At 40.2% G+C, this 22,658-nt stretch overlaps 1 protein-coding gene across 4 annotated transcripts in view; it reads left to right on the forward strand.

Annotated features, from left to right (window-relative positions):
• Window positions 1-22,658, forward strand: part of pde4ba (phosphodiesterase 4B, cAMP-specific a) — a 144,382-nt gene that overhangs the window by 88,765 nt on the left and 32,959 nt on the right. For all 4 annotated transcript variants that reach the window (XM_058638225.1, XM_058638226.1, XM_058638227.1 and 1 more), the window contains 4 exons: window positions 4,312-4,506; window positions 5,137-5,173; window positions 5,350-5,420; window positions 7,305-7,354. In XM_058638225.1, the coding sequence (XP_058494208.1) occupies window positions 4,312-4,506; window positions 5,137-5,173; window positions 5,350-5,420; window positions 7,305-7,354 (353 nt within the window). The remainder of the gene's footprint in view (window positions 1-4,311; window positions 4,507-5,136; window positions 5,174-5,349; window positions 5,421-7,304; window positions 7,355-22,658) is intronic.

Here is a 22,658-nt window from a genome sequence, read left to right on the forward strand (position 1 = left end):
GAAAATTGTGGTTTGCCGAACACCAAACAGTGACCAAACTTCTGGTCCCCTGTCGCTAAGTCTGTCATCCTTGCAGCATATTCAGCGCTCTGTCAGTATGTTAATCCATCAGAAGGACGCATCCGGATCATGGGAAAGGAATGTCATGTCACCAGAGCAAATTATTTCAGGGTCAGAGTGAGGACTTCCTGATTGCTTTAGTGAAACGTAACACCACCGACACGCCTGGCTAACCCCTTTATCATTATTATTAGAATTGACTGGAGACTATGTCCATTATCGAGGATTTTCCCTGCGTCCACATCCCCATTGGTCGTCGGTGTCACACACGTCATAATACCCTCAACACAAATGTGTGCGTCAACCCGGTGACGTTTTGACCTTTTTCCACCCCATTCACACAGTGTCGGATTCCTTTAAGTCGAGCCAGTTTGACAGATTTTTTCCCTCCGCTACCTCGGCAGCTCATAATTGCGTTAAAGTATGTAGCCTGTGGATGTTTTGATCTCTCAGTAGTTCGGATAAACAGTCGTTGCTCTCATGCTGCGTTGAACGAGGAGCTGCTGCTGCTACTTTACAGAGCAATGACTGGAAGTTTTCATTTTGTGTATATGTATCTGTGACATGCAGTATATTGTAAAAACTATTATGTTGAGATATGTCGGATCAAAGGGAAAGCATTTGAGAATAGGCTCCCAGACAAATGCACTAATCCATTAAACCACCAACACTTTATGTTGTTATTTTAAGGGTAAATCTCTATTTCTATGTTGTTAAGCAAATCCGGGTAAAAGAAAATAAATGGGCTTATTTTTTGCCTTTCAAAATGATTGGAGACAACAATTACAAAGACAAAAACTAAATGGAAAACTCAAACTTTCGTTGTAGGTTATTGTAGCTCACATCTCACCAGTCAAAAAAAGGCTGTTAGTGAAAGAGTTGTCCCCTTTAATCACTTGTTGGAGGAATCATTTTTGAAAACCTTGTATTCTCACGATGGCCATCTTTTCTCCATGGCGTACCTTTGTTCGCTGCTGTATTCAACTGGGCTTAATTGAAATATTGAATTTTTGTGTTTGAGTCAGCGTAAATGTGACACTTTTTTGGTTAAGAGGTTGTTTAAAACATAATAGAGCTGCGAATCCTATTGTCGCCTTGGCTTGTGTTCAACTGGTCGACTTTGGAAACCACTTTTATTGTATCACTGGCACTACTATAGTAGTAATAGTTTACTGTAGTAATTGACGGATTAATCATCACTCAATCTGTAAATCTTTAGTCTGATGTCATTAAGGTTGACCAGTAAATCCTTTTCAAATTGAAATCACAAGTTAAAAGAACATAAGAAGCAAATCGCTGCTGCAATATATATATATATATATATATATATATATATATATATATATATATTTATTCCTTGCATTAGAATATTAATATTTTGATGGTATCAAATAACCCTCACATGGTATCATGTGGCAATACATTTTGTTTTTCAATGTTTTTCAATAAATATTGAACTGAAACTTTGCAAATCAAATTTAGTAGAAGTCAGGGAGACTTCATATGCAAATCAGTGCACAGTCGTGCAGGCTAGTTAGTTAGTTTTGGTCACAGGTAATCACAAATAAACGCAGATACATATGTGTTGACACATATTAAACACACGTTCCTACATACATTAAATATCAGCATTCTGCACACAAAGAAATAGACTGAAAAGGTGTAGGTGTAAGCTTATTTTGCCTACCCTCAGTACCTCTGTTATCTGTCAGTGTGTGGATTTCTAAAACAATGCCCTTATAATCAAAAACAGGAAACATGTCACACGACGTGACTCATCTTCAGTTCATTTGGATTTATTGAAATTAGTGTTCAACTTTGTGCTGAACCACCTCATCACAAACGCACTTATAAAAACAGTTAGGCATCAAACTGCCTTTTATATTTACAACCGCTAAACGATTGAGAGCATAATGTGTACTTCAGAAAAACTAAAATGATGGTCTGGCTCTCAAACTTGACAGTCTCTGCTTACATAACACACTAGCCATCATGCGTCTTTGTTTTTGTGTGTGTGTGTGTGTGTGTTATGACGCAGCTGTACCTATTTTTCCATGTTGTCCAGGTTCTGGTGGTGACACCTGCACCCCTGTTGTTACCTTCTTACGTGACTCACGTGACTGTGTTAGACCAACATGAGGATATGACACAGCTCGTGGTCAGCGGGGAGCTGATGTTGATTTAACAGCAGTGGCTGTTCATCTAAAAAAAAAAAAAAAACTCACATCATATACTTCTATCTTTCCACTGCAACTGATAAATAAACCACTACTTTGACATGTAGTAAAATGGGGATAACTGCCAGATATTGAAAGTTATTCTGGAAAAATGGGCAAAAGCACTTACTCACAGGACATTTGCTGGCCCTTTTATGGCTTAGGTTTTAAAGGGTTAACATAATTTAAAGACTGTATTGTTATTGAATTATTGCAGTTCCCTAAGTGTACAGTATCATTTTTATCCACAGAGTTAATGAAAAGTTTTTATTTTTAAATGTATTTCAGTTGTTAGATTTATGCTTTGGAGTTGACCAGACTCGCCTGCTCTGACTCCAGCATGAGCCGCACCAACACGTGATGATCCGTACACACAAAGCAGTGGATTGACCTGAGGGCAGAAGTAGTCAAGCATTTAATGTATGGTGCATAGTGCAGGCATGCATGACAATGCATGTGTAAAACAAGTTTTACACATTTCCTATGCAAGAAAATATACACATATAAAATATATATATATGGAATTATCTTTCACAGTTTTCTTTAAAATTGAATTCAACACAAATTCTTCTTTAAAATAAATGCAGGCGATGTAGTAGTGGAAAGTGGAGTAGGCCCTGAAGTGCCGACGCTTCAACAAACAACATTTACAGTGTCAGAATTTAGGTCATGCTTTAGCCAGAACATTATTTTTACAGCTCCCACATTTCCATTGGGTGATGACAGCAAGGTCTTTTAAAAATAAATAAATAAAAAAAATCACACTGGTTCTTGCTTCTGTCTGTGACACAGTGAACAAAACTTTAAGTGGTGTGGCGCAGTTTTGTTCTCTGACAGTTTGTTCTCTGACTGTTTTGTTGATCGTGTTTTTATTGCTCCTCGTCGTTTTTCTCAGCATCTACAGTACGTGCAGCTACAGAGTCACAAGCATCTAAAATTAACTTGTTTCCCTTGGAGTACATTTGTATGACTGCATTTATTTCCTGATGGAATTTCTTAGAATTTAGTTTGTAGTCACAAAAAACAAATCAAGACATTCATTTTACCCCGAAATTTCAGATCAAGATCAAATCATTCCCTAGTGTCCTACAAATACTTGAACGCAAAAGCCTATGTTACTTGTTTGTCACATTCATTCGAGCTGAATTTTAGTGGAAAGGTTGCAGCGTGACGTATATTTACAAAAAAAAGAGGGCACAATATGACTTAAATCAAATAATCCATGTTAGTTTTTGTTTTTGGGTTTGTTGCGTCATCAGGGTTCATGCTGCTGGTATGTATTATTTACAATACAGTGTTGAGCAGAACAAAGCAGTCAAAGAGAAACCACTCACACCGGAAACTGGAAAATCCACAAAACCAATGTTGTGCTCATTGTTTATTTTAAAAGTGGTGTCTGGAAGGATTAAAAAAATTAAAATAATAACCATCATAATAACCTCCTCTTCCTCCTTAATGATGCTCTAATGAGATTCCTTCACTGCCTCCTTCTCATGAAGGAACACTGTGCACTCTAACATGTCACTCTGCCCCTTGTTGCCCGGTCATGCCAACTAGAAGCATGTGTGTGTGTGTGTGTGTGTGTGTGTGTGTGTGTGTGTGTTAGATGGATGGATGAATAGAGAGAGAGAGAGCGGCGAGAGTGGAAAGACTTCCCTCTTCAGAGGATGTTGACGTACACATAAAAGAACTTGCCTTTGACTCATGCTCGGTCATTAAAATGTAATCAACCACACAGTTTCTGATAATGTAGACAAATATTTTCACAATAGAATGGGTTGACAGATTTAACTTTTCTTTTCAAAGGTCACAGAGGGGGAGGTTTAATGGCCAAAAAGCTTTTGCTGAAATTACAGGAAAAGCCAGTTATTACTGTATAATTTTGAGGTTGTGTTATGATTAAGTCAGGATCTGATGTTTTCCTTTCTGGAGTTCATCTCATTTCTCTCTTGATTTATTGTTTTAAACTTCACATGACTGAAGCAAACGACAGAAAATAATCTCAGACTCCTACTTTTTTTTGATCTGTTTTCAGTTTTGATGTGGAGAATGGTCCATCTGCCAGCTGCAGCCCGCTGGACCCCCAGGCCTCCCCGGGCTCTGGTCTGGTCCTCCACACCAACTTCCCCGGTCATAACCAGCGCAGAGAGTCGTTCCTCTACCGCTCTGACAGTGACTATGATCTGTCACCCAAGTCCATGTCACGGAACTCCTCCATCGCCTCTGAATTGTGAGTAAAAAACACATCAAAACTCACATAACACAAGTGTGTGTAAGCACAGAGATGGATAGGAACGCACAAATTGCTGACAGAAAGATGTGCATTTCTCTATTTCAGTGCAATCTTGCATGAAGTGAGGCCACATAATTACAGTTAAATTATACATATGAGCTTTGTAATTAAGTAACATGCAAACATGATTATGCTGGTATGGTATAAAGTTGCAAGACGACGTCCCTGGAGTACAGTTTTGATGGATTTAGACAATTACTATTACAATAAAATACCTTAAAATGTTGTAAATGATCGCCACTGTCATGTGGTCCCAGATTGTCAACACAACTTCTCAGTGCTGCCAACAAAAAGCCTTTGAAACAAAGGTGTGCTCGGCAAAGTCAGTGTTAATAATGTGTCTTACCATATCTAAGTGCCTCACATGGGCAGATTCTATCAAAACCAGAGACGAGAGTTTTTCACCCACGATGACCATCCTCCCGTACTCCTCTTCCTCTCTAATGTCTCTTTGTTGTTGTTAGTTCACATTTTTCCTCTTATCGTGACCTCTGCAGTAGAAATCACTCAGTATAAGTTTCATGCAAGAGCAGAACTTACAACAGCTCTAATCTGGTGTCGTTTCAGACACGGCGATGACCTGATCGTAACGCCTTTTGCTCAGGTAAGCATCTTTTTATTTTTTTATGACCACTTCAGAACGTGATTATAGACGTTTTCTTTCTGCTGCAGTTAAGTAAAAAAAATTGTGATGAAAACTTCATAATTCATATCAGAACATGATAAATGATTTTATGGGACAATAAAACCCAATAACTGTCCATGTCTTTGCCTCTCCAGGTTCTGGCGAGCCTTCGAAGTGTAAGGAATAACTTCACGGTGTTGACCAACGTCCAGTGTGCCTCCAGCAAGTAAGTGCTACTGCAGCAAGAAAACCATTCTGATATAGTTTGCCGGTTTACTCGACATTTTATGAGAAGACATTTATTACAGATCATGAGGGAGTCTCAAATTGACGTCACCCTGACTCAGTGCTTTTGAATAGTCTGACTGCAGTACTGTATTTGACCACAAGATGGCGGTGTTGGCCTTTAAAAAGACTGAGGCGCTGCAACAGCTGAAGCAGCACACACACACTTCCTCCTCAAAACTGTCAACAACTTCTTCAGTAAGAAATCTCTTCATGAGAACTTCCTAGTGTGTCTATCAGTGATTCTAAACTTCTTCCAGTGTAAGGTGTTTTCTGTCACACCAGGGTGGTCAAGAGCACTACAACAGAATAGAGACCATAAATACCTTGTGTGTGTATATGTGCGTCATTTCTTTAAGATGCTACGAGGTCTGTAATATTTTGTGGATTTGAAATATTTTCACATTTTAATATCTCATAATATTTGAGGAGCCCATGGCCAAGTGGAAAGGCCACTTTGCTTGTAACCGGATGGTTGCTGGTTAGAATCCCAACAGGTTAAGGGTTGGGGTACCCAAGAGTGGACTGGGACAAAAATTCAGCCCTGGCATTTTCTGTCCACTACATTATCAGCAGACACTACATAGACGTCCACAAATCTCGCAGCATCTCCTCTCATGCATACTGCAAAGGAGAATCATATTCCTTGATAGCAGTTAACAAATAAAGCACGTAACTATGAACTCAAGGACTAAAATTGACAGCTATAGCAATCAATCAATCAGTCTTTATTCATTATAGTGTCCAACTACAACAGAAGTTATGTCATGACTAGGAGTGGGACGAGACTAACAGGAAGAACCCTTTCAGTTTTTAGTCTGTGAAAACCTTTTGGTGTAAGCCCAGCATTAGTTAAAACCAGAAAATAATCTGACAAATAATCTAAATAGAAACATATTACAGACAGTAGCAGCATTAGAGCTGAAAGTCATTTGTTTTAGCGGTGACTCAGTCATTATGAAACCATGAATAGAGAATTGAAAAAATATATTTATCTATAGCTGTGTGAAAAAGTCTAAGACATGAATTACAGGTCAGAGTATATACGCATTCTCATATACGTGTATGTGCACGTATATATTGCCCTACTTCCTCGTCCGCAGACAGCCAGCTCCACTCCTCACCTTATTCATGAGAGAGAGAAAAAAAAACAAACATATCGGACCGGCCCGGCCCACATTGGGTCAACGGCCCACCGGGACCCAGTGTAAACCTTGATTGGGTTAACTGGACACTGTAAACTGAACCCATCCAAGGGGCGGCACATCCAGTGCAATGGAAGGGTTTTGTCAGGAAGAGCATCCGGTGTAACAAAATCAAATTAGATATGTGTATTATTGCAGGTGATTTACTGTGGTGACCTGGAGAGGGAGAAAAAAAAGATTATCTCTTAGAATTTATCAAAGAAAATAACCTTTTCTGGAAGTTTCAGGATGATGAAATCCACATTAAATACTTGATTAATTCAATGTTGTAAAACAACAGAACTTTGTCCTGGAGCAGACTGTGCCCTGAAGTCATGTGCCTCCAACAAAGCTGTAGATACACAACATTTATTGACTTCTGAGTTAAAAGAAACGTTCATGTCAATGTGAGTGGAGGCTGGGGAGCATTAACAGTACGACAAATGTACTTGTACTAGAAAGAACCTGGTGACTAATAAATTGATGATTACTATTATAGAGAATAGTTTGTGTGGAAAACATTTCCTACTTCATATTTTGGGGGAAAAAAACACCTTTGAACTGTTACTTTTAAGAATGTGCTATATTTCTATAGGATATTGTTCATTTTACAACCATTGTCTCTTTTCTCCTTATTTCAGAAGATCTCCCGCAGCAACTCAACCTCCAATCACCAGAGTTTGTCTCCCAGGTAAGAGTCTGACTTGGGATGTCCTGTGTACATGTCTGACATCTATAAAACTGTTTTTGGTGTAAACATGATATGTATCCTTGTTGTCGCTATTCCCGGGCCTCCCCGCTGTACTCCTCTCCCATGTTTAGTCCTCATGAACTTGTGTACGTGACGGCGTTCACTTTTCTTTTCCCACCGTCTCTCTTCACCTCTATGGTTGCAGCCCAGACTGTTATGTCATCAAGCTCATTAGCCTCGTTCAAACACAACCGAAGCTCATTCACACACAACTCAACTGCTGATTCAGACACAATCTCATCTAAGGCGTGCACACGTCCCCACACACACACAGTCACACGCACACAATAGACAGCATATGGTCCAATAAAGTAAGTCTTTCAGGCGTAAAAGCAAATTGCTCTTGTCTTCTCCCGTCATATTACAGTTATAGATTGTTTTACCATCACTTTAATACTAATTTCAATTTCTGTGTGTTTTGATGTATACTTATGGACGTGCTGAAGAAACAGTTCTGAGCACTTCTGATGCAGAATCATATAGAACTCAGTTAAATAAAGAGAGTAAAGGAATCTGCTCTAGCACATTTATTCATTTTTTGGAATTCAATCCACTTCCTGTCTGAATGCAGCCAAGGTGGCGTATGTATCCCACTCATGCTGGTTCATGCATATTCCACTCATACCAAGGATCGTGTTGGAAGCACTTGGCCGCCATCTAGCAGTCGGCGTGTAAACTACACCCGGTTGATTTTGGCTGCTAAGACAAAAAAAAATAAAAAATACACACCAGCTCATCGGTTGTTTCTACTGCTGATATATTGGAAAAGGCGACATGTGGCCAAAACTGTGGAGGTTATTTGCAGATTTCGGTTTGTCGCGTTTCGGCTACATTCGGGAGTAATGGCTGTATATGAATGATATCGGGGCACTTGTGTCCAGGCGGGGGAGTCCATGGCTCGGGCCAGGGGGGAGAGGACAGAGCGTGGTGGGGCTCCGAGGGGTGCGTGTTGCTAATCTATTGTGTGTGCTATATTCAAATTGACAATAGTGGTTAGCACTATTGCCTGTGCAGCAAGAAGACTCGGGTTTGCGACCCTCGTTCCCCCGGTTGGAACAAGGGCCTTTCTGCATGGAGTTTGCATGTTCTCCCTGTGTGTGTGTGTGTGTGTTTTCTCCGGGTACTCCCACTTCCTCCCACGGTCCAAAAACATGCAGTATGGGGATAAGGTAAACTGGACGCTCTAAATTGACCATAGGTGTGAGTGTGAGAGTGGATGTTTGATGGCAATCTGTCTAGGGTGTGACCCCGCCTATAGCCTTATGTCAGCTGGGATTGGCACAGCGCCCCCCCTGCGGCCCTCATGTGGAGGATAAAGTGGCTATGTATGTACGTATATAATTGTAAATCATTTTAGGCATAAAGGGGTTAAGTCAAATTAATCTATTTGTATTGCATCAAATCACAGCATGCATTAAACAAACAAAACTGTAATAACAAAACAGGGAACTTTTTAAGTTTTGTTTTTATTATTGATGTTTGAATTCATCACTGTAACAGCCAAGCATGAAAAGGCAACAAGTAGAAACAAAAATAGTTTTGTGTTTTTACTGAAAACATCACTTTCACACTGTTTTTGGGTAATAAAACATTGCGAAAACATTTAGCTGAACATGTATTCTGTGTATTCATATCTTTGACTGCACATCTGTGGGCAGATGTTCCCACATTCTCTAGACCGCACGCAGAAAACAGTGGCATGTTCGGGGAAGAGACGACAGAAATGAACAACAAAGACTCTTAGAAGAGTGAACATGTTGCCATATATTAACCAACATGTTTCACACGTAGTCAAATGTTTTTAAACTAATAACTAGCAAAAATAACACCCACGCAATTCCTATACTCTCCACCGTGCTCTTCACAGATAATCTAAATATTATAGTTTATTTGACTGTTTTGACCTAGTTAACCTATTAAGGATACGGTTTAAGTCAACTTTACAATTATATTGTATTATTTGTGTGTGTGTGTGTGTGAATACAATCATCACACAGCTGACTATGTAATGTAGTATTTCAGTGTGTGATATATTTCATTTATTTTCCCTTTGTACTGTTTTGCAATTTTGGACGACTGACTTAGTGTTTATCATTTCTGATACACATCGTTGTGAGTAATGCAAGTGTGTGTGTGTTTGAGTGAGTGTGTTTCACTGTGTGTGTGTGTGTGTGTGTGTGTGTGCACGCGCTGTAGGGAGGTGTTCCTGTGGCTCTGATTGACGTCAGCATGCCTGTATGTGGCTTCTGTTGACTTCCTGTCAAAGCAGATGGACTGAGTTTTCACTTCCTTCTTCAGAACCGCAGCTCGTCAGGTGTTTGTGTGTGTGTATGTGTGCGCGTGTGTGTGTTCGAGTTTAGGAAATAATTGCATGTGTGTCTCGTAAAACCTACTCCATAAGGTGCAACTAGATGTTTCAGTATGAGGGCAAATACGGTTTTCTCCAAATTATGTGTAACATAGTACGTCAGAACCCTGACTAAGTACTGACGTGAAATAAGGTTTTTCATTTTCATTTTTATTTAGCGTAGTGTGTCTTTGCTTATCAGAATTAGTTGTTGTTTTAGTCACTGTTAACTTTTATTCCTCTTAGTATTGTTAAAATTTATAGTATTCATTAATAGTATTTGTTTACTGCATGACTCATACATATCAGTTTCAAAAAATGATTAGTGTAATCTAGATTAGTGTAATCTAGACACTAATATTTCTTATTTTAACTGAAATTATTCAATAAATATTTTTGTTTTTAATGTATATATATATATATATATATATATATATATATATACATTTTAAAGAAAATAATTAGTAGAAAATTCAATTAAAGCATTCCATTCATATTAAACTTGTAAAATAGTCTGTTTTCTGGACTGTTGTTTTGACAAAAGATTAATCTTCTTTATTTTGGACTCGAAAAAGTGGTCCACTCTCATACAAAAGAGAAGATGTTGTCCTTGTTATTTGATATTTTATCAAATAAGTGCATATATGTATGGACATGTTGGCCCATCTTATTTGTAATGTGTGTACACTACAGCATAGACCAGGGGGTTTTCACTTTTTGAAGGATCAACTCCAATCTAACACCAGCTTACCGACATATTTATTTGAAGATGCTGTATAAACTCTTTTTTTAAGAAACAATACCCAAAAATAAATAAACAAACAAGCAAAATGCCTGTGACGTTGTTATTTTTCTCATTAACTACGTCACACTGTGAAGCTCAAACACCTGCTGCACAAGAACCATCACACGTCTCCTTATAAAAGTGTCCAAACACACGTGATTACAACGTCTTTCACTTTGCAAAATCAACTTCAGTCACAGCTGTGTTGGGACGTGAGCTCCTGCCAATGCAGCATGTTTGCATGCAGCAATAATCTGAAGGTTTATGGATTTAAATCCATGTAATCAAGATCTGCTGCACCATTCGTACAAATGGTATCTTTCTTCTGACATGAAAACATCCCAACATCTGAACATATATATATACATATATAGGACCTGATAACCACCAACATCTGAAATTGAATGCTATAGGATGTTATATTTTAAAGTTGGCTATATGTGTGATTATAAATATTTGACTTGTGACTGATTTGTATACAATCTTTGTGGCCTGGTAGTTGACACCTGTCACAGCTCTTGCAGTCCAACTCTTCCCATGATCTCCGACCACATCCTCACTTGCCACACTCACACACGCACACACACTTGGTGCCAGCCACAGCTGCCTGTATCTCACACTCTTATTCACTTTAGTGACGTTTTCTTTTCATTCCCCCTTTACTTTTGCTTTGAATGAAACCATTAGCGTCTCTCCATCTATCAGAGCTGGAGGAGGAGGCAGGAAGTGTGAGGCAGGAAGAGAAGATCAAACTGTTCCTGTTTTGCTGTCTCTGAACTGTTGTAACTTGACGGAAGTGTGTAGCTGAGGTCTGTGTGTCTGTGTGTGTGTGACTGAGAAAAATAGGATATAGAGAGACAAAGGCCTATTGTCTGTGCCCCACTCACTGCACAAATATGCACATGCTGACACACTGATATAATACGTAAATACCAATTTACTCAGCAGTCTCACAGGTGAAACTCTTTCTCTCAGACCAAAGAAGAACGAGAGACAAAGAAATAATAATTCAAAACTATATATTGTGAAAACCATTTATGCAAAGAAATCTTATTCACTTTTTCCCCCAATATTAAGATTGCTTCACAGCCCTTCGGACTAATCTTTAAGTTCTCCTCTTGTGCTTTTCGCTTCACCACTGTACAGCCAGCTGCCTGACGAGAGCTGAAGGATCAGTTTGACTGCAGCAACATAGCAAAACTTTGTTATGTGTCAGTGTCTGACAGTGACGTCCAATTTAAACCAGAGTTTAAAAATTGGAAAAGCATGTATTGCATGAGAACAGCAATGACAAACAGGCTTTTTATAACATCAAGGTTTAAGCAACAGCAGATTCCCACAAATAACCAGAACGCACAAAAGCTTGGATGGGATTTTAGTTCTTATGACATACGTCTGGGAGGGATGCGTGCATTTAGTTTGAACTTTTAAAAAAAAAAAACGAAAAAAAGGCAAGCATAGTGAATAACAGAAACATTGTACACCATCCACCAACTGCATGTTCATTTGTATTTATCTTTATTATGCAGTTATTGGTTGTTTGAACCTCACAACATTTTCACACATGGTCGTCAAAATCAGGAATAGAGAAATAGGTGGGGTGTAGTGCAGCGTGGGCCTGTGTTTACATTGTGTTATGTAATATCATCCGTGTCTCCGGTCCCACCCATAACGTAGAGTACTGGGTGGTTCACGTAAATGTATATAGAGCAGTGTGTGTGCTTTGAGCACACACTGTAATGTTGTCAAATCTATATTGTATTCTTATTCTTGTGCTTGGGAGGAGAACTGCAACACACAAAGGCTGAGGTAGATGAATCTACAGACTATTGAAAAGTGATTCATTCTCCCCTGAAAATCCCCTAACTGCTCCTCTAACAGTTGTCAGACACACACGTGGCAGCGCTGCATGCGTGTTATAGACCCGATCACCGATCACAGAGCAACAATGAGAACTCTAAAAGGCCGGGGCTCATTGTTCCCCGCAGATGCGTCGTCGTCACAGTCACAAACAGGTGAGCGAGGTCTGCGCGCACATGTGCTGAAAATGTCCACATAATAGCGAGCCGCCGACCCAGAGCAGCTGTTCTGTGTTGTGGCGTCACAACGGAGCCAGGAAATATTCAGTGCCATTTGTGAAGCGTGGAGCTGTGAGAACCTCACAGAGGTACGACCTTACTTCCTGGTCAGGTCGACCTCTGTGATGAAACGCTGTCATACTGGATATATGTGAGGCAAAGGGCTCTTGAACTCCCCGACCTTCTTCACATACACGTGTGTGTGTGTGTGCGCACTTGGCTGTGGGGCAGTGTGGAAAGGTGTCAAAGAGTTGGCTTTTTAAATCCCATTGTGCCTTTCCATTGTGTGTGTGTTTTTGCACAAGGTGGACAGCCCACCCCCATCCTCCTCCTCCTCCTCCTCCTCCTCCCTCCTCCTCCTCCTCTGTGACATTTTCCAGATAAGAAAGTGTTGTTTGGTCAACACCAAACAATGAGTGTTTTTTAGCTGCACCTCCGCCGACAGTGTGAGACCTAGAAGCAGCCGCTAGGCAGTTATGGCCAGCACACGACACGTGTCAATATGTTCTACACTGCATGGCGCTACATGAAAGGTAGGGTTGGAGATCCTGGGAAAAAAAAAAGTTCAAGCAGGCTACATTTTGAATTCAAAAGTCCAAGCCTTTCCTCCGAAGTGTCAGTAACTTTCAATACTTGTCAGTGATGCAGATATTTTTTGTATACTTGATGACTTGATGACTAAAAACAACATATACCCTAAAAAGATCACAAAGACATAAAGTTGACCTACCGGTCCAGTAGAAACAGCGCCACCGATGTTCACTCTTGGATCACTCTGCATCAGACTTTTTCTTGGCAGTAGCTTTTCCCCAAAAAAACGTTGTTCGTTTGCAACCAACACCTGTTGTTGGCACCTTTTCTGTCACAACGTTGCTGCAACGGTCTTGTTGGATTTATTTAAATTTTTATAATTTTACATACTTTATTAATCCTCTCTGCATTTTGACCCATCCTAGAATTAAGAGTAGTGGGCTGCCACACTGAGTAGCGCCCGGGGAGCAATGGGGGTTGGGTACCTTGCTCAGGGGTACCCCAGCCCTTTCGACCTGAACCGGCGACCTTCCGGTTACAAGCCAAGTTCCCTTTCCACTTGGCCACAGGATGGATTTAGGATTTAGCAAGCTAGCATAAGCTCTGGCGTTGTTCTGTGCATGCGCGATTGTGCACAAAGAGTGCAATAGATGTGGGAAGTGTCACACAGTGTTTGATACAGCGTACATGTCACATCCTCCCTGAGTTGCTTTGTGAAATGACTCCATATAAAGTCTTCTCCAAGACCACAGGACCATGTCACCGTCTCTTCTGTCTGCATGGCGTCTTTTTTTAATTCAGAGCCTAACTCGCTGGTGGTGTTGTAAATGGTTAATGGTCTGTTTTTATGTCCCGATGACCGCTCAGAGCTGCTTCACACTACACTTTTTTGCCATTCACCCATTTGCACCCAGCACGCTCACACTTTAATACATTTTCTCACATGGGCATGTAGACAAGTGGAGCTGGGACTCTAACCCACAACCATCCAGTTGAAAGGCGACTCGCTCTTCCACCAAGCGACTGTCGCCCCTGTTGTCATGGCGAGCTGCGGCCAGTAACCAGGCTTCGGTTCTTCTGGGAACACTGGGTCCCAGTTCATTTTAGAATTGATTTGAAGGTCCTTTTAATTGCTTAAAAAACCCACTTGATGGTCTGGCTCCTCCGTTTACTGGCAACCTTTTATATTCCTGTTTGTACCCAGAGCTCTTCTGACGGAAGCCTCTCAACTCGTCCAGATTCTAAGATGAAAACAGAGGCACTGCCAGAGGACTCTGTGTTTTCCTTTAAATCAAGAATCCAGTTTTTTGTCATTTGTTACGGTGGGTTAATGCTCATGTTTTTGTGTTTTTATGTCTGAAATAATTCATACAATTGGGGGGTGATTTTTGACTTTTCATTTATTTATTTGGGTTATTTTATCCTAATTTTCTGCCAAATGCCACCTGAATGTTGCACGTTAGACTTTAAAATATGAACAGATGTATACCTTACCATATTAAGCTCAATTTTTAAGAATCTTAAACAGTGTTGCATCCCCAGTTTCTTCATGTTACACTGGGCTTCAGTTAAGAACGAGTATATTGAATAGAGTCACAGAAAGATGTAGGCGATTAGTGTCTGCTGGACTCCTCTGTCTACCTGCAGGAACTTGTAGAGGAGAGTAAAGGGCAATGCATCATGCATACCTCATCAATCCCTACATGAATGGTATTTATTTCATTTGAAAACGTGCTAGACTTCCCTTCACTCAAGTACTTGGTCCAGTGTGTGCAGGAATGCACTGAGGAGGTCGCAGAGAGAAGGACAGGAGAGGCAGAGCAGTAGGAGGGATGATATGAGGAGATGAGGAAGGATGAGGTGAGAGGGCAGCAGAGATAAGGGATGTCCTCGGGAGGGGAGGAAGAATACTGGAAGCTAGAAGGTTCGAGAGAAGATACAGACACGGGGGAAAAACAGGAAAGAGGGCATTTTATCAGGCTGGTTTTGCAGAGATTAAATATTGTGGACTTTCTACAATTATTTCAATTCAATTTTGCCTTTTTTAACCCCAAAACTTTGCAAATTAAATCATAAGCTACAGTATACAGCTATACAGAAGCTGTACTGTATATGTATTTGTTAATCCCCCCCACACACACCCCAAGATCTCATAATAGGTTGTAATGTGACACACACGCCCCCTCCTCCTGCCCAACTAAAGTCTGAGGCTTGAGTAGCAATAACTCTTCCACAGCGGTGCACCTGTCTGCTGCTTCTCACTGACGTAGCCTCGTCTCCAAATAGAGACGGAGATCTGTCGGGGCGACCAGTGTTTCCATCTAACCGTATATTCGCACTGATATACTGATATACAAACTGATGTTAAAAGGTTTGTGACACAGGGGGTTTTTGCAGTGATGCCGTTCATTTAAAACCTGTACAAACACCACATCATTTAGTCAGTCAGTCTGACAGAATTTGATGGATTATTTTACGAGTGCATTCTTTGGGTCACTTGGTGTCATTGTTGGCCAAGAGAACGGGATCTCGTCCGCTCTCCCTCCGTCTCTGCCGGTACAAACCGTCTTGGGCCGGTGAGGTAATGCTGGACAAGCGGCAGCTCTGTGCTCTTAATGTGTGGCATTAGCTTAATATGGGATGGTGTGACTGGGCTATGCATGTCTAAGTGTCACAGATACAGTATCTGTCAGCATATCAGTCTGCCGCTCGGCTCACACGTCCGCAAAATGCCAACACAAGCTGTTGCCGTGACAACGGCTCCCCTCCCTTTCCTGGTAACTCTCGTTCTAATGTGGTCGAAGCTCAGTCTGGTCTTTACAAGTCCACTTAACTCCGGCTTCTCCACTTCTCCTCTTTCTCCGTCAGGTGTCCATGTTTCCAGAAACACGTATTCTTGGCCTTGTTTCCCCGTGTGTCAGTAGCTAATAGGTCCCGGTATTTCTGTCGCTGGGCGTCTTGTGTTACCTGCCCTCTTTACTGCTTCCCGCACAGGGCTATACCTTGATGCCCTCACATGGGGCTGCCACAAGACAAGCAAAGCAGTCCGGTTACTGTGCAGACCCCAAAAATACTATGTATAAATCAACTCTACAGCCTCAAAGTAAGTTATTTATGAACATCTGAGGCAACATTTAAGTTTAAGAACTAATGAATACACACTTTAACAATGGTGAACCATAATATATAATAAAACACTAAAAACACTTTTTTTATTTGATAGTACAGTACATTAACAATGGTAATAGTAGTAGAAAGAAAGAAAAACAAAGTAACTTTGTAATACTGTCTTATTTCTGCTGCATTTTCCAGCTTGATATTAAAGCAATATTACATGAATACCATGTTATTTGCAAAGTAATATCCAGGTCATAGCTTGATAATAGTAAATGGCCATGTTGTTAATGTACTGTAATGTGCAGTGTTGCCAATGATTGTTCTGTAAGCCTTTAAAAAGCAACAACCCCATAGTCAAATTGTTCCTTTGCATAATCAAATATTTACCTTTGCAATCGCATGCGGGAAAACGATTCACGCGTTATAATATTACTACACAATGTTGTGCTGTTTTATAAAGTAGAGTTATGGTTATATTGTATAGTTTCAATGGAGGATTTATGCATTTCACTATTTATTATACTGTATAATATTGCATTTACTTTATTATATTGCACTATAGTATACTCATGTAACATCAAACCCAGAATCATTATGCTGCGAGGCAATTTAAACTATATTCACACTTTATTTTGTGTGACTACTGTAATGGTGAGGGATTTATAATCAGTAAGTCTGTGTTAGGTAGAATCCAATGTCACACAAAAAAAACCTCCAGTGAGTTTTAATTTACTCTCTGTCTGATACAGATGTGTTTAAGGGCTGTATTTAGAATTCTCCGTTGACTTCTGGGTGTGATGTGCTGGTTCAAGAAGGTTCCAGCTCGACACTTACATTTATGAATGGGTGTTTGAGAGTTAAATTAAAAGGAGTGGCACAGACTTAAATGATTTCCACTTGTCGCTCTGTTAACGTTAATGTGCTCACTTGTGTCCCCGATGCTGTTGTTGTTCTGGGTTATACTTGAGGGACAGTGTTTATATGAGATGCTTCTCTCAAAGCCTGACATCCCAGGATGTCTTTATTTTAGAGATTAGAACATAGATACATAGAACATGTGAATACACAAGTGTGAATATTATCTGAATGAGTTTGTGTGTGTGCGACAGGGGAAGTGCATGCTGGGCAGGATTGTGACACTTATGAGGAAACAGGGCTGTGGGACAACAGAGAGCCCACCACCACCACCACTGCCACACACACACAGAAAAACACACACTGGTCCAGGTGTTAAACAATCCCCACAGGCCTTGTTTTGTTTTGTTTTGTTTTGTTTTTCTACAGCGGCTCATCCATCGTTTTTTGCAGGGACAAATGAGTTCCTCTGACGTAACAGGGAGACAAAGAGCAGACGGGGTCTGACCTGCGTCACAGACCTCAGCATGAAAACACTGTCACTAATACTAATACAACGCTCGCATGATTTTGTTTGACTGGCTGTTTGTGGTTGCATGTGTTGAGTTGTCAGATCCGGGCATCTGCTCTTGTGTTTTTTTGTGGCTATTTTAATAATGTAACACTTAATGTAACCTGTTGAGACACAATACCATGAACAGTGTTTAGTATTGTTATTATTACTATTATACTCATACATATATGGTTGTAATAATACTTGACACCGTCACTATGAGCTGTTAAGCTGAAGCTCGTTTTCCGTGAGTTCCTCGAAGAAACGCTCCCTGGAACTGGAATGTGGTTAATTTCCAAACAGTTCTTGATTAATTTTTTTAATAACTCAAGATTTCCATCACACTATGTTAATGAATACTGTATTCCTGTTGTGGCATTTTCCATAAATCTGCTTTCACTATGCTCACTATGAGCTGTTAAGCTGATGTAGCTGCTTACTGTACGCCTCTTATTTTGCACGTTGTGTTTTAGTTTAGAAAAAAACGAAAAAGTATCATGTATTTTTTGGTTCTGTGGATTCTTCAACAGTTATTTATTTTCTTTAGATTTAATGGGAATTTGATACTGTTTTATTCTTTCTTTTTTTTAATGCGTTTGTACAGACTAGATTACATCTTTGATCATAGTGTCCGTATTAATTATTAGAAAACCCACTGAGGCTCTTGTAGGTGATCACGTCTCAGTGTAGTACTGTAGGTGTGGTCGAGAATTGCTCCAATATAGAAAGTAATTTGGCTAACATTAGACATTAGAGCGGTGGAGCAGTGGAAACACTGTTGGTGTACTTAGTTGCTTTGTTTTTGAATGTGACTCATACTGTAGAGTACAGAGTGTACAGAATCATGTCCTGGTCCACAGTGAGTGATGTATAGTCAATAGACAATGAAGTGGAGGGAGAAGAAACCTTTACGTGCAGTCTTTCTCTCCCTGAAAAAAAACAACAAAATTAATTTTGTGTGTATTGTTTTCATTAATGGTACTGTACTGTTTGGCTGTGTGTGTATACAGTATGTATCTAAAGGGAGGTGCACTGTTCCCCTGCTCTGTTCTGTGTCTTGTGTTTCTGTGTACAGTGTGTCTGTGTATTTTAAAACGGCTGTTAGGCTGATCAAACATGGCTTTAGTTTTGTTGTTGTTTTTTTTTCTCCCCAATTAAAGTTACAAACCGGCACAGTAACACATTTCTGTTGTTCGCAGTTTGAGTAGAATAAGTCTGGTGTGTTTCCCTGGACTTCAGCATGTTCTGTGTATTTTCTGGCGTAATCTGGACATTGTTTTGGGCTTTGACGTGAACGAACATCTCTTTAAACACAAAATGTGTCTCCGTCCCAGTCTCCTAAGCATGTCTGGCATACGGCTTCTTCACTGTACTAAATAGCAGGTGTCAGTATTTGCCTGTTTCTGCATGGGCAGCAATCTGTCTTGTTCAGGAGAGGCACAGTGTCAAGACTCATTAAGGAGACTGTAGTTGTGTCCAGGGTGCTTGACCCGGCCTCCTGCATTCTCCTCCTCTCCAGCTTTCCATTGAGTCCTCATCTGTCTTTCTCACACCCTTGTCATAATGTGCAGTCACAGTCAAAAGGACAATTTGTGTTTTTTTTTGCTTTTCACTGATTAGAGGTTTGAATCAGGACAATGGTCCACTCACGGCCGTGTCCTCGGATAACTCCTCCACACACGTTGGCACAATGCTGCAAAGTGCAGGACTAATTGGACATCAGCAAATTGGGAGTGTGAATAGTGAATGGCCACATTTGTTTGACGCATGAGAGACAAACACGCGTAGAGAATTCCATAATGGCTCACTAAGAGTTACAAGTTAAGAATTATTTTTATAGTCGGTGCAGAAACTCCCTCTCTCCTATTGTCCACGTTTGAACAGAATAAATAAACGCGCCGTCGATTGCAAATGATGCTAAAAAAGATTAGCATATTGTTTTGTATATATATTATACGTGCCAATGCCTTTTCTTTGAAACTGGTACAGTAACAGTGATAAACTATGATAAAAACTGAAGCTTGTTTTCCGTGAGTTCCTCAAAGAAACGCTCCCTCCTCTTGACCCTGAGATAAAGGCCGGGGGCTGCTGTGCCAAACTGGAATGTGGTTCATTCCCAAACAGATTTATTTTTTTAATAAACCAAGATTTCCATCACACTATGGTAATGAATACTGTATTTATGTTGTGGCATTTTCCATAAATCTGCTTTCAATAGTCCTGGAAGCTGATTTGATGATTTCACTTGTTTGTCACGATAGTCAGACCACTTTCATTTAATTCCTCTTTTTTGTTAAATCCTCATTTTTGGCCGGAGCTGTGGCACGGTGGAATACGTCCTAAAAATGTTCCTCTGTGAGGGTTTATTACTTAGCTTGACAGAAGTCGCCTGTGCGTTTTGCCTGTCTTTATTTATTTGTTTTGGTTTTTTATTTAGTTTTTGAAGCTGTGCTCAAACACCCCGAGTGGACTTAATGTGCCCGAGTGGAAGCATCATCCTCGTCTCCATGTAAACAGAGAACCAGATGCTATTTGACTCCCAGCTTTATTTAAAGACACAGGACAAACTGAATTAAAAGACTCACTGCTTGGTCGTGGTGGAACAGCTTGGTATTCACTGTATAATAATCGTAAACTCTCAAACCTTATGATGTTAAGTAGATGTATAGGATATCTTTATCGTTTATATGCTTTCTGTCTTCAGTATTTGATAAATGAAGGTCTGTATAGAGCCAGTAAAGTTCAGGTGCCATTATGTACAGGTTTAAACACTGTGCTCATTGATTGCTTGTTTTGTGATGTTCTTTGAATGCACTAAAAGAAGCTGTGATGTCTCCTTACTTGTCTGCAGACCTCTCTCAGTATTCGACCACAAACTGTCCGCTCTTTCCACTGGCTATTTTACATCGACTCTACATTGAGCACTTGCTGCCAGTAACACTGATTTGACACTTTGAAAACGTCATGTGTATCCAAGCCGGGCGACTTTGACAAATGCTCACGTCCACAAGTGTGTGTTGGTTTACAAAATCCTCTCTATTTTTTTTTTGCCTAAACAGCACCTTGCGTCATCAGGTGAAGTCTACTTGTTTATGTACTGTATGTAAGTGAGACCTGTCATCTCTCCGTGTGTGTGTGTGTGTGTGTGTGACAGATGTGGACAGCTATATGTTTGCTCTCAGAGAGGAGACGAGGAATATCGCGGCCCTCCTCTAAACCGCCCGCGTTCCCTCTCGGCTCAGATCTGGCCGTTGTTTATATTATCGGACTCTTGGAGACAAGCTGACGTCATGAATAATATTTTCTACCCCGGGGCTTCTGTGTCACACAGGCCACAGTCAGCGTTTGTCTGCGAACGTGTCACAGTGTATGGTGACTGTAATTTCAGCCCTCTTACTCACATCCCCACCTCGTCAGTGGAGATAAGAGAGACGTGTTTTTGTTTGTTGTGGAGACCACGTTGTTGGGAAAAATCAGTGAGGGGGTTTTTTTTGGACACAGAAAGATCAAGTGAGCTCAGGAGGTTTGCGGTCACTGCTCAGTTACTCCTTGATCCAATATTCTTTTAATTACATTCAACTGTCTCTGTTTGGTTTGTCTTCCATGTTTCCTTCTATATTATAACATAGACATGAAAAATAGTCATGAAGGAGAATATTCAGGAGACAAAAGATCACATGAAATGTCTCGTTCTACCAAAGTCTCACCCATACATGTTCTGTCAGATGAAATGACTTAAAACCAAATAAATGCACTGACACTTTTATAAAAAACAGTTTAAATAAATATCAGCACAGTCACCCTATGGTTGGAAACAGTTGGAAACTCCCTCAAACCCTACAATGTGATTTTTAATAAGCAGGTTGTAATGTACAGCACCACTTTAGCATCAATCAATACCACAATGACACCAATTTTAGTGATAAACATTTTAGTGTGTGAGTTTACAGTCTTAGCAAAATTGCTCAATATCAATTTATTATCGACAATTTTTCACTATAATCAGTTAAAAGTTAATAAAATGTCAGGATGGGTGGTAGAGGTTGGAGAGAATTAGAGGGAAAATGGGAGGCCCATTCACATTCAAAGAATGCGCGCAGCATCTTGACAGAGCTCTGTCTGTTTGTTGAAAAGAAAACACAGCGTCGTTCCAGACAGAAAAAAAAAATTAAAATACAACTGCAACAAGAGGCACATAAATGATTTACTGTTCCCCCCAAATCTATTTTTGTCAACACACTGCTCATCTAATCATTCCAGTAGTAGTAATCTGTATCTATTTCCTTAATTCTGTCAGTTCAGAGCCTTGATTTCTAATAAAATGCAAAACTTAAAAGCTCCTCTGTTCTTTGCCTCTTTCCAGAAATGTTGTGTCTTTTCTGAGAAACACTTGAGTGGGGGAGGGATGTGTTTGCTTATTTGTATGCTGGAAATTTGTTGCATAAGAGTTCAGCCCATTACCACATTATTATGTTGGAAAGACACGCTTGCGTGTCGGTGCCGTTGCTAAACCCTCTTTGTCCTTTGAAGCTCCCTCTTGCTCTTATTAGCACTTTTCTGTTTTTGCTTCACTTGCTTTTATTTTCATAGTTGGACTAAATGAGAACAAACAAACATTTGCTGCCAGTGATACGATCGCAGATGTGTCACTAGTGTCTGAGGGTGTGAAAGAGTCTTATGTTGATCTAAGGTCTTTGTTTGGAACATCTGTTAACTATTGTATGTCAGGGAGGCATAAGTGACAGAAGCCTACCTTTTTCTGCTTGTTTGATGTTCTGCAAGCGTAATGCTGGTTTTAACAATAGTTGTACTAATGCAAACTAAGAAATGACTCTGGGACAAAATGTGGTTTGGATTTGGATTTCCAGGGAAACGTTAGTAGCAGGAACTCATCAAGATTAAGTTAGCAGAGTAAACATGTAGTTAGTGACAAGCTGTTACACAAAAAGGTTGATGACACACCAGAGGTTTGAGGAGCC

The sequence above is a fragment of the Solea solea genome, chromosome 9 (genome assembly GCF_958295425.1).
Source record: "Solea solea chromosome 9, fSolSol10.1, whole genome shotgun sequence".
NCBI classification, from domain to species: domain Eukaryota; kingdom Metazoa; phylum Chordata; class Actinopteri; order Pleuronectiformes; family Soleidae; genus Solea; species Solea solea.